General features: G+C 47.3%; 1 protein-coding gene across 7 annotated transcripts in view; it reads right to left on the bottom strand.

The window, feature by feature from the left end:
• The window catches only part of RNF213 (ring finger protein 213), a 136,064-nt gene that overhangs the window by 90,279 nt on the left and 32,385 nt on the right, over positions 1 to 13,400 (bottom strand). For all 7 annotated transcript variants that reach the window (XM_063599454.1, XM_008956539.5, XM_008956536.5 and 4 more), the window contains 4 exons: positions 12,569 to 12,768; positions 9,397 to 9,680; positions 8,588 to 8,844; positions 5,887 to 6,084 (listed from right to left, as the gene is read on the bottom strand). In XM_063599454.1, coding sequence (XP_063455524.1) covers positions 5,887 to 6,084; positions 8,588 to 8,844; positions 9,397 to 9,680; positions 12,569 to 12,768 — 939 coding nt within the window. The remainder of the gene's footprint in view (positions 1 to 5,886; positions 6,085 to 8,587; positions 8,845 to 9,396; positions 9,681 to 12,568; positions 12,769 to 13,400) is intronic.

Genomic DNA, 13,400 nt, shown 5'->3' with positions numbered 1-13,400 from the left:
CAGGTGTGAGCCACTGCACCCAGCCAAGCCTCTTAATTATTATTAACGAGTGTCCAGGATCAAACAGCCCAAGTGGGCTCAGCGAAGGCCCTTAAATAATGCTGATTCTGGAACACAGTACTGGAGACCCAAAATGTTGACAATGGAAAAGAAATAAAGCAAGGTTCCCCAGAAGTAACAGAAGTTATGAAAAACATATCCATAAAGGTTCACTGCATACTAAAGGCCACTTTTACCTGAACGATCGGATCTTTAGGAACAATGCTACTGCAGACTTTTCAAGATATTTAAAGATAAGTACATAAAAATAGCAATAATAATAAAAGGTACTCTATATTTCTACTATATCTAGCCTTTCTAGGTAAATATGGACCATCCATGGGTCTGACTATATTGACTGTTTTCTCTCTTGATCATCTAGTGGCCTCTTCTGTTATCAGGGGCTGAGTTAATAGTTTAGATGAAGTACAGCTTTGTTGTAGCTTTAATTAGAATTGGTTCCCAACGGCTGGCCAGGCACAGTGGGTGGCTCACGCCTGTATCCCAGCACTTTGGAAGGCTGAGGCGGGCAGATCACTTGAGGCCAGGAGTTCAAGACCAGCCTGGCCAACATGGCAAAACCCATCTCCACTAAAAATACAAAAATTAGCCACATGTGATGTGTGATGACATGCACCTGTAGTCCCAGCTACTTGGGAGGCTGAGGCACAAGAATCACTTGAACCTGGGAGGCGAAGGTTGCAGTGACCAGAGATCACGCCACTGCACTCCAGCCTGGGCGACAGAACAGGACTGTCTCAAAAAAAAAAAAAAAAAAAAAAAAAGAAAAGAAAAAAGAAAAGGAGTAGAATTGGTTTCCAAAGGCTTTTACGTCTTCTAAAGGCAAGACCGTAACACTGCCTTTAGCAGAAGTTGGGATCCAGGGGCGCAGAGCAACTGCCTCATTTTTTCTGCTGTCCACAGTCTTTGGCATTCGGCAGGCTCTGAGCATCATGCTTTATGAGGGGGCGTCTCTTTCAGTTCTCCAGCCCCTTTCCCAACTGGATGGTCACTGTCTTGTTCTCACTGCAAGGCCCAGAGTGCTGCAGTCATTACCTCTGTTCTCCTACCCTACCTTCAGACCTTAGCAGATTCTGTGGCCTGAGCCTCCAGGCTAGGGGAAGGAGGAATTTCCAGAGCTCTCTCATCAATAGGACTTACTGATGTATTAACTGCCTGCCTCTCCAGCTAGAATGCAAGCTCCACGAGGCCAGGAGCAGCTGTCTGTTTTGAGCAGTGCTGTACACCCTGTGCCTTGAGTAGTACTTCCTGGCACAAGGAAGGTGCTCTTCAAGTATTCATCCAGTGAATGAATGAATACATTCTAGCACATTAATAAGAGAAAGACCATTTCAAGGCCAAAATAAATTAATCTATTTTGCTTAGAAGGGTTAATCTGTGGTCATTATGACTGTTCTATTAAATAACCCAGTATTCAGTATTTCAGAGAGATTATACTTAAAGAGAAAGTTTGTGGTTACCTGTCAAGAACCTGAAAATAAAGATGCTTTTATTTCAACTTCTAGGGAATCTGGACTTCTACCACTGCAGCCTTGACCTCCCTGGCTCAAGCGATCCTCTCATGTAAGCCTCCCAAGTAGCTAGGACTGCAGGTATACCCCACCATGCCTAACTATTTTTTTTGTTTGTTTTTTTGTAGAAACTGGGTTTTACTATGTGCCCAGACTGGTCTTGAATTCCTGGCCTCAAGCAATCCTCCTGCCTGGGCCTCCCAAAGTACTGGGATTATAGGCATGAGCCACCAAGCCCAGCTGCTTTTATTATTTTTAAACTGACACATAATAATTGTACATATTTATGGGGAACAGTGTTATATTTCTATATATGTATACAATACATAATGTATACAAATGCATACAGAGAATACATTTTATGCACTGTATATACATATAAATATGTCTACAATGTATACTATGTACAAAGTATACAGTCTGTAATCTGTACAAATATATGGATACAACATATATGCATACAATGTATAATGTGTACAAATCAGGGTAATTAGCATATCTATCTCAAACATTTATTTCTTTGTGTTGGAAACATTCAAACTCCACTCTTCTAGCTATTTGAAAAACATAATAAATTGTAAATTACAGTCGTTCCATACTGCTCTAGGACCCTAGAACTTACTCGTCCTATCTAGCCATACTTTTGTACCCACTAGCCAACCTTTGGCTAGCCCTCTCCCCATCCTTCCTCGCCTCTCGTAACTACTATTCTACTCTCTCCTTCTAGAAGATCAACTCTTTTCACATCCACGTATGAGTGGGAACATGCAGTATTTCTCTTTCTGCGCCTGGCTTATTTCACTTAACGTAATCTCCTCCAAGCTCGTCCATGTTGCTGCGAAAGACAGAATTTCATTCTTTTTGGTGGCCAAATAGTATTCTACTGTGTATATAGACAACACTTTCTTCATCCACTCATCTGCGGGTGGACACTCAGGATGATTCCATATTATGGCTATTGAGTGTTACGATAAATATAGGAGTGCAGCTATCTCTTCAACATACTGATTTCCTTTACTTTGGATATATCCCCAGCAGTACGATTGCTGGATCATACAGTAGTTCTATTTTTAGTTTCTTCAGGAACTACTGTTCTCCATAGTGGCAGTACTAATTTACATTCCTACACTGTATGAGAGTTTCTCTTTCCCACATCCTCACTGGCATTTATTTTTTGTCTTTTTGATCACAGCTATTCTAACTTGGGTAAGACCATATCTCATTGCGGTTTTGATTTGCATTTCCCTAATTAATGATGCTGATCATTTTTTCATATGCCTGTTGGTTATTTGTGTGTCTTCTTTTTAGATGACTACTCAACTCATTTGTCCATTTTTAGATCTGATTTTTTCTGTTCACTTGTTTGAGTTCCTTAAATCCCCCTATCCAACGTGTAGATGACAAATATTTTCTCCCATTCCGTGGACTGTCTCTTCACTCTGTTGATAGTTTCCTTTGCTGCACAGAAGCTTTTTGATTTGATGTAATCCCATTTATCTCACTTTACTTTTGTCGCCTGTGCTTTTAAGGACTTCTCCATAATTTTTCTCCAATCTTTGCCCAGACCTAGGCAATACCATTCTAGACATAGGAATGGGCAAAGATTTCACGACAAAAATACCAAAAGCAATCACAAGAAAGGCAAAAATTGACAAATAAGAACTAATTAAACTGAGGAGCTTTTGCACAGCAAAAGAAACTATCAACAGAGTAAACAGATGACCCACAGAATGGGAGAAAATTTTTGCAAAATATGCATCTGACAAAGGTGTAATATCCAGCATCTATAAGGAACATACACAAATTTACAAGAAAAAAAAAAACAAGCAACCTCATTAAAAAGTGGGCAAAGGACATGAACAGACACTTTTCACAAGAAGACATACATGTGGCTAACAGGCATATGAAAAAAAGCTCAACATCACTCATCATTAGAGAAATGCAAATCAAAATCACAATGAGGCCGGGCATGGTGGCTCACACATGCAATCGCAGCACTTTGGGAGGCCAAGGTGGGTGGATCACTTGAGGTCTGGGGTTTGAGACCAGCCTGGCCAACATGGTGAAACCCCATCTCTACTAAAAATACAAAAATTAGCCAGGCATGGTGGGATGCCTGTGGTCCCAGCTACCCAGAAGACTGAGGCAGGACAATCACTCGAACCTGGGAGGCAGAGGTTACAGTGAGCTGAGATTGTGCCACTGCAATCCAGCCTGGGTGATAAAGCGAAACTCCATCTCAAACAAAACAAAACAAAAACCACAATGAGGCCAGGCGTGGTGGCTCATGCCTGTAATCCTAGAACTTTGGGAGGCCGAGGCAGGTGGATCACTTGAGGTCAGGAGTTGAAGAACAGCCTGGCCAACATGGTGCAACCCTGTCTCTACTAAAAAGACAAAAATTAGCCACATGTGGTGGCGCACACCACCAATCCCAGCAGAATCGCTTGTGCCGAGGAGGCAGAGGCTGCAGTGAGCTGAGATCACACCACTGCACTCCAGCCTGGGTGACAGAGCCAGACTCTGTCTCTTAAAAAAAAAATACCGTGAGATACCATCTTAACACCAGTCAGAATGGCTGCTATTAAAAGGTAAAAAAATAACAGACGCTGGTGTGGTTGTGGAGAAAAAGGAATGCTTATGCACTGTTGGTGGGAGTGTAAATTAGTTCAACCATTACGGAAGACAGTGTGGCAATTCCACAAATACCATTCACCGCAGCAATCCCATTACTGAGTATATACCAAAAACAATATAAATCGTTCTATTAGAAAGAAACATGCCCATGTATGTTCATTGCAGCACAATTCACAATAGCAAAGACATGGAATCAAACTAAATGCCCATCAACAGTAGACTGGATAAAGAAAATGTGGTACATACACACCATGGAATACTATGCAGCCATAAAAAAGAATGAAATCATGTCCTTTGCAGGAACATGGATGGAGCTGGAGGCCATTATCCTTAGCAAATTAACTCAGGAACAGAGAACCAAATACCACATGTTCTCACTTGTAAGTGGGAGCTAAATGATGAGAGCACAGGGACACATAGAGGGGAACAACACACACTGGGGCTTATCGGAGGGTGGAGGATGGGAAGAGGGAGAGGATCAGGAAAAATAGCTAATGGGTACTAGGCTTAATATTTGGATGATGAAATAATCTGTACAAAAAAAACTCCATAACACAAGTTTATCTATATAACAAACCTGCACATGTACTCCTGAACTTAGAAGTTAAAAATAAATAAATAAATAAATACATAAACTTTCTCTGGTAATATTTTCTTGTGATAAAGGAGAGGTCATTATATTTGAATCAGAGATCAGGATTATATATACTGCCAATATTCCTCTCCTTTAAGCCAGCATTATGTAAAGGTATAAATGGTTTAGAGTTCACAATGCCTTTCACCTAACAGTTCCACTTGTAGGAATCTATCTCAGTGAAGTCACTGGACAGAGAAAGCTAAGGATGCTTATGAAAGCACGCTGAAAAAAAACGAAACTGCACAACCAACCAAATGTCCTGTAACAGAGAACTGGCTCAATACAAGGCTGGCACTCTCTCTGGCTGGAACGCTAAGCAGTCATTATCTTAACAACATAGACAGGTATTTGCTGATGGAAAAAATGGTTCACAAAATACTGTTAAGAGGAAAAATCAGGTTGTAAACCAGAATAAATAACACATCATTTGTTGTTGTTCTTTTAAGTACATAAAACACCCACGAATCCATATTTGGACAAAACCACAAATAGGTATGCCACCGTGCTAACAACGGCTGCCTGTGAGGTTACAAGTTGTTTCTGTATTCTTGATAGTTTTTTGTTTGTTTGTTTGTTTTAGACAGAGTCTCGCTCTGTCGCCCAAGCTACAGTGCAGTAGCACGATCCCAGCTCACTGCAACCTCCACCTCCCGGGTTCTAGTGATTCTCCTACCTCAGCCTCCAGAGTAGCTGGGATTACAAGCACATGCCACCACACCTGGCTCATTTTTTTTTTTTTTTTTTTTTTGGTATTTTTCGTACAGACGGGTTTTCACCATGTTGGCCAGGCTGGTCTCGAACTCCTGACCTCAGGTGATCCACCCGTCTCAGCCTCCCAAAGTGCTGGGATTACAGGCGTGAGCCACTGTGCACAGCCTATTCTTGATAGTTTTGATGTCTTAAAATGTTAAAAGAGCGTGTGTTAGTTCTGTCATTAGAATCAGGAATGGAGTCACTGCAGAGCCCACCGGGACTCCGGGTGCACAATGTAGGAGTCAGTCTTCCCAGATTCATGTAGATAAGCACAACTCTACGACTTACGTATCTAGCATTTGTTCCCGGAACGGTGAGAAGGAGAGTCCCTCCAGAGCGGCCCAGGTGTCCTCAGGCTGTCTCCAGGCATCCTTGTGCCGCGGGGCCAGCTCCATACAGCAGTGCAGGACAGGCAGGGCGCCCAGCCAGGCGTACGTCCTTGTGTCCATGCATCTTTGGCACAGGTTCACCAGGTACAGCCGCCAGCTGGAAGGGAATAAAGATCCCGCAGTGAGCTGAGCTGGCCAGGGAGTCATCTCCCTGGGAGTCTGGAGTCCCAACAGGAAGCAAGCACCATGCACACAGAGCAAGAGGAGCACCGCGCGTGGCTGAGCAGAGTTTAACTCACGCAGGAGACAGGGCTTCCCTCAGCCCCCAGCCTAGGGCGTCAGCTCCTTTGCAGGCCCTCGTCGAATCCCCACAACAAACTCCCAGGACAGGGGAGGGATCTCAGAAGCAGGGGTCCTGGCTAAGTAGTCAACGCAGGGTCCTGACTGACAGAGCTGGGGTTTGAACCCAGGCCATCTGGCAACAGTAAATCTAAATATAAAGCAACTTGTAAAATTTATTTTCATCGTTTAGAGACAGAGTCTCACTCTGTCATCAAGGCAGCGCGGTGGTGCGATTATTATGACCTCGAACTCTTGGGCTCAAGGGATCCTCCTGCCTCAGCCTCTCAAGTGCTGGAATTACAGGTGCACCACCACACCCAGCAAGCTACATTTTTTTTTTTTTTTTTGAGACGGAGTCTCACTCTGTTGCCCAGGCTGGAGTGCAGTGGCACGATCTTGGCTCACTGCAAGCTCTGCTTCTCGGGTTCACGCCATTCTCCTGCCTCAGCCTCCCGAGCAGCTGGGACTACAGGTGCCCGCCACCATGCCCGGCTAGTTTTTTGTATTTTTTGTAGAGACAGGGTTTCACCGTGTTGGCCAGCTCTATTTTTTATTTTAATTTTTGTTTCCCAGACTGATCCTGAACTCCTGGCTCAAGCAATCCCTCCTGCCTCAGCCTCCCAAAGCACTGGGATTACAGGTGTGAGCCATAACGCCCGGCCAAAACAACTTTTTTTTTTTTGAGATGAAGTCTCACTGTGTCGCCCAGGCTGGAGTGCAGTGGCACAATCTCGGCTCACTGCAAACTCCGCCTCCTGGGTTCACGTGATTCTCCTGCCTCAGCCTCCTGAGTAGCTGGGATTACAGGCATGCACCACCACGCCCAGCTAAATTTTGTATTTTTAGTAGAGACAGTGTTTCACCATGTTGGTCAGGCTGGTCTCGAACTCCTGACCTTGTGATCCGCCTGCCTCGACCTCCCAAAGTGCTGGGATTACAGGCGTGAGCCACCGTGCCCGGCCCCAAAACAACTTTTTAAACGTAAGGGTTGAGCCTATAAACAATACATGGTGAATCTCCTACAGTCAAAAGATATTAATGATTCCTCATACTTGAAGCACCGGCACTAACTCTGTACATCGCCTTGGCCTCCACTCCTCCTCTTTGTCAAAATGTGCAGCGTTTATTTGGTTGTTTTCTATTTGTAAAACCAGGCCAGGCACAGTGGCTCATGTCTATAATCCCAGCACTTTGGGAGGTCGAGGCAGGCGGATCACAAGGTCAGGAGCTCAAGACCACCGTGGCAACATGGCGAAACCCCGTCTCTACAATAAATACAAAAATTAGCTGGAAGTGGTGGTGTGCATCTGCAGTCCCAGCTACTCAGGAGGCTGAGGTGGGAGAACCACCTGAGTCTGTGAGGCTGAAGCTGCAGTGAGCTGATTGCTCCACTGCACTCCAGACTGGGGGAACAGAGTAAGACACTGTCTCAAAACAACAAATAAATAAATGTGTAAAACTGAGAGGCAGATGTTGTGATAAGACATGCTGGTCAGGAAAGGCTACCTAATGTCATTCTCAAGTTCAAATCAACACACGCAGAGAGAATGCAGAGCTCAGTGGGGTCTGAGCAGGTACCAAGTCAAAGGCCATCGCCTTCTCACCACTGAACATTTCAGGCCCAGGACAGTCACACTGTGTTTCCTGAACTAGACACGGCACAGGCAGGGGCATGGGGAGAACATTCACGCTGCTTCTGCAGATGTCCTTGAGGGGATGAGTTCAGGCTGGCATCACGCCACAACCTCCTAAACACGCGCACACAGAGGCTGCTCATGATACCACACGAAGCTTCAAAAAGCAGGGTATTCAGACCCAGCACGGTGGCTCATGCCTACAATCCTAGCACTTTGGGAGGCCGAGGTGGGTGGATCACTTGAGGTCAGGAGTTTGAAACCAGCCTGGCCAAAATGGTGACAACCCTTCTCTACTAAAAATACAAAAATTAGCCGTGTGTGGTAGTGTGCACCTGTAGTCCCTGCTACTAAGGAGGCTGAAGCAGGAGAACTGCCTAAACCTGGGAGGCGGAGGCTGCAGTGAGCCAAGATTGCGCCACAGTACTCCAGCCTGGGCCACAGAGTGAGACGCCGTCTGGGGGGGAAAAAAAAGGCAGGGAATTCAACAGAGGACAGAATATAATAAAAATAAGACAGATGCTAGGAAAAACTACTGACATGACCACAGTGAGTGGTAAAATCACGGGTGGTTTTATTTCTTGCCTGTGTGCTTTCAGTCACTCTAGTCAAGCACTTATTTTTGCAATCAGAGAAAATCATTATAATAGCTATAAAAAACATTTTGACAAAAAATAATAATACCTCTGAGGTATCCCAAGGATGTGGCTTAGGTCATGGTGAAACTCATCTGGTGAGCTGGCATCTGAGATTAGGAGGTGACACAACCAGTCCAGGCTGCCTTCTAATAAAAGCTCAATTTTTTCCACTACAAAAAGGACAATCAGGCCTATTTTCAGTTTACTCCTCACTGGGCAGTCCATAGGCAAAGAGTCCGTGCTTTTTCCGTACAGCAATGATACCACGTGCTTTTTCAGATGTTGCCACAGGTATCTCTTCACCTGATGGTGCGAGAAGAGGAAGATGCGTGAACCATGGACTTGAATTCACCGGCAGTGTCCAGAGCTGCCCCAGCACCACAGCCAGGGCAGCAGACCCCATCCGTGCCCCACCACCACACCTGCGAGAGCCACGGGAGGGGCTGCGGTGCAGCCAAGACCCTGGCATGAGGGCTCAGGCAGGGCCCTTGAGGCTCATCAGGGCTCAGCTTCAGCTCAGAAACAGCTCCAGGCCAGCCTGAAACCCGCCCAGTCTGCACCGCAGCGTGGGTAAACGTGCAGTGACAGAGGGTGCCCCGTTCCTTCCACTCTCCCTCCAAGGCCAGGGGAGGACTCAGGACTGGTGCTGGGGTGGGGCTCAGATTACAACCAGTAAAAGGAGGAAAATGGGGAGGGCAGAGAAATCCCAAGAGACAGTGGTAGGAGAAAAGGCTGGAAAGTTCTACACATTCCCATTTGCAACCTGGCCCACAGAGTCAAGGGGTCATCCGGCCACTAGCAGGTCAGGTGTGGCTCCTGCCCAGCAGGTAGAGCAGCTGGTGGCAAGCCTGATACCTCTTTCTCCCTGTACTGCAAATCGGTCCACAGCTGTGCCTGTCCTTCATAAATCATAGGCTGTTGCAGGACAAAGCAAAACTGCTCGAACTGGGTGAAGAAGCTGTTCAGGTTCATGGTGTCCCAGGTCTGCAGGATGCTGAAGGTGCTGTCCAGCATGAGCACAGCGGCAATCTGCTTCCCCTTCACCAGGTCCTTCCTCGGCCCGTCTATGATGTGGCTCATGACTTTCTGGAGTCTCCCATGAGGCTTCATATAAACTATGTCATAGTACTGATGCCAGTCTAAGAGGGACAGAAGGAACAAGAGCCTACCTAAGACCATCAAAACCCTGGAGACCTAGACGCTAGCCTAGAAGGCTGATCACGACTGGTACAGATATGGAGTAAATGGGGCAGAGGAAGGGAGGAAGGGAAAAGCAAAAACCCACACACTGACGACAGCCAGACTCCTCCAACTGACTTCTCATCTGAGGCCAGCCCCGAGCAAACAGACATCCTAGGCATCCCACGGTAATGAGTGGAAAGCCCAGGGTCATGGGATGCAGCGGGCCTGAGACTTGCAACGGATCTCTAATTATGTAGCTCAGCAAACTTGATCAACAACTTCCTTAAACATCATCACAAGGAGGTGGAACGTGTCATACAGAAACCGCATCCCCCCACTAGCAAGTGAGCACTGTCCTGGTCAATCACTGAGTTGGTTTCCTCTGTACTAGGAATGGGACACAGCCCCTGGAGGAAGGTGCAGGCTGCCCAGCTGGCACAGATGGCCCTTGGCATGGTGGCTGACATAGGGCAAGGGCTGAATTCGTGACTGTTCTTAGGCTCCATTGCAAACGATATGAGTGCAGACCTCACTGCAGAAAACCCAGTGAGGGCGACTGTAAAATAATTAGAAAACCCAAGATGTCAATGACACGGTCAGAGGCCACGTGAAGACCTACAAACAGAAGTAAAAATCAGGCAGAAATGGGAAGCGCCCAGACAGGCCTCCTCAGCCCCCTGCCATGCTTTCGACCCACAGTTGTCTAGACTGGCAGGCCCGCCCACCCCAGCTCTGCACCCTGGGCCCAGCAGGGCCTGCAACTGTTTAGTTCTCAACTCGGTCATCACCACCTTGTGGAAGCTTCTGCCGACCTCCAGGTCAAATCCCCTACCACATGTTTTTTTTTTAGACTGAGTCTCCCTCTGTCGCCCAGGCTGGAGTGCAGTGGCACGATCTCGGCTCACTGCAAGCTCCGCCTCCCGGGTTCACGCCATTCTCCTGCCTCAGCCTCCCGAGTAGCTGGGACTACAGGCGCCCGCTGCCAAGACGCCCGGCCAATTTTTTTGTATTTTTAGTAGAGACGGGGTTTCACCGTGTTAGCCAGGATGGTCTCGATCTCCTGACCTCGTGATCCGCCCGCCTCGGCCTCCCAAAATGCTGGGATTACAGGCGTGAGCCACCGCGCCCGGCCACCACGTGCCCTTTTAACCGAGCCATCAATGCCATGGCATTTATCAGAGCAGAAATTCCATATTTATATATATGGAATTCCATATTTAAATGTATTTATATATGGAATTACTGGACTAATGCCTATTCTCTCAAAGCTTAAGTTCTCGGAGTACACTCTCTAGCTAGTAAAAATCAGGTTTGGCTGGGCACGGTGGCTCGCGTCTGAATCCCAGCACTTTGGGAGGCCAAGATGGGCGGATTGCTTGAGCCCAGGAGTTCGAGACCAGACTGGGCAACATAGCAAGACCAGTCTCTCCAAAAAAAATATATGAAAAATTTGCCAGACATGGTGGCACACGCCTGTAGGCCCAGCTACTTGGGGGGCTGAGGGGGAGGATCAGCTGAGCCCTGGTGGTTGAGGCTGTAGTGAGCCGAGATTGTGCCACTGCACTCCAGCTTGGGTGACAGAGCGAGATCCTGTCTCAGAAAAAAAATATATATATATGTTTACAAAAACGAAAAAATATATACTCTATAAAGTTCTTAGGACTTCTGTCTTTGTCCAAGGTGGAGGCACAGGGATGAAATTTACATTCTTCCCTATCTGCCCAAAACAACACATGAACAACATAAACAGTAAAACAACTGTTTCCAAGACACCGGACACCAGGGGGCAGGGAGGCCCTGGTTGCCAAGGGAAAGCAACAACCAGTTGACCCCAGCTCACTTCCTTGAGTTTCAGGGTCACTGTGCAGGGAGGGGGAGCGAGGGGAAGCCCAGGACCCCCCAGGTGAGGAGGCGGCACTGGGAGTCCAGGTGATCAACACAGTCAAGTCTTGATCTCTGTCTGTCAAGTTTGCAGACAGAGAACCCAGGTGGGGGACCCCCGAGAGAGGCATGAAGGGGCGCAGAGGGCTCTGCGAGAAGGGAAGCGCCCGCGTCTATCGACAGATGGGCAGAGGGGCTGATGTGCTGAGGATGACAGCCAGCAGGAGCCTGCAGACGGGGCTCTGGATGTCATCTCCAGTCAACCATCTGAAAATCTCTAGAGAAGGGACAAGTCCCAGTGGCCTCCTGGTCACTGCACTTGTCCCTGACCCAGCTCCCAGGCCTTTGCTGCCCCTCTGTTCCCAGCCGCAGCCCTTCTTCTGGCTTCGTTTTCTCTCCTTTCCCTTAATTAAAAATCCTTTCCAGCTGGGCACAGTGGCTTACACCTGTAATCCCAACACTTTGGGAGGTGGAGGAGGGCAGATCACCTGAGGTCAAGGTCCAACATGGTGAAACCCTGTCTCTCTAAAAATACAAAAGTTAGCTGGGGGTGGTGACAGGCTCCTGTAATCCCAGCTACTCGGGAGGCTGAGGCAGGAGAACTGCTTGACCCCGGGAGGCGGAGGTTGCAGTGAGCCGAGATCGCACCACTGTACTCCAGCCTGAGCGACAGACTCTGTCTCAGAAAACAAACAAACAAAAAGTCCTTTCCATGTTTCCTCCTGCAAGTGAGTAGGTAAGTCACACTGAGCTCAAAGGAGAAGCCAACACATCTTTAACCAACCAGAGACACAACCCAGAGTCAGTGTCACTGAACCTGGAGGCTGGGGCGGGGTCAATGCAGAGCAAAGAGGACCTCACTGCCCAGGCAAAGTCTGTGCTCTCCAGAGAGACGCGTCCAGTACCGCGGGATTGGCACCTGCACTCCGGAGGGGTGAGCAGACAGCCTGCTGCCACGACTTACCTCCTGAGCCCAGAAGTGAAGATTTTATGAACAGACAGCGGTTGACGTACTCGCCCTTCTTCTGCTGGTGCTTGTAAATGAACTCATACTCAAAAGATTCCCCATTATAAATGACGTACTTGTAAGGAATGTATTTATCTAGGTGCTTCTTGGAAATGCAGACAATGCCTTCAACAAGAACGCGGTCATGACCCAAGTCTCTGTGAATGAACAGGATACGGTTGGCTATCCAAAATTCCTACCCCGGAAATTTTAGTTATTCTCAAACGTAGCATGGAGTGCAAAGCTATAAGTTGATATGGCAAGGCTGGGTTCAGTGGCCCACGCCTGAAATCCCAACACCATGGGAGGCTGAGGCGGGAGGACTTCTTGAGTCCAGGAGGTCAAGGCTGCATTGACTTGTGATCCCACCACTGCACTCCAGCCTGGGTGACAGAGCAAGACTCCGTCTCAGATAAACAAAGCTGGGCATGATGGCCCAGGAGATTGAGGCTGCAGTGAGTCATGATTGCACTCCAGCCTAGGCAACAGAGCAAGATCCCCTCTCTAAGAAGAAAAAAAAAATTATAAGAAAGAATACTTTTAAAAAGAAAAAGGTCCATGATGGAATATGACACCAAAATGCATGGCCAGGAAGAGCTGTCTGAAATATTCATCTTCCAGAACCCGAAGAATGTCGTCAACTCACTAGATAAAAATTATTTAAAGGCTGGGCGCAGTGGCTCACGCCTGTAATCCCAGCACTTTGGGAGGCCTAGGCGGGCGGATCACCTGAGGTCAGGAGTTTGAGACTAGCCTAGCCAGCATTTAGTAGAAACTCCGTCTCTACTAA

This window comes from Pan paniscus, chromosome 19 (genome assembly GCF_029289425.2).
Source record: "Pan paniscus chromosome 19, NHGRI_mPanPan1-v2.0_pri, whole genome shotgun sequence".
Classification (NCBI taxonomy): domain Eukaryota; kingdom Metazoa; phylum Chordata; class Mammalia; order Primates; family Hominidae; genus Pan; species Pan paniscus.
This window is presented reverse-complemented; position numbering and strand designations above follow the sequence as displayed.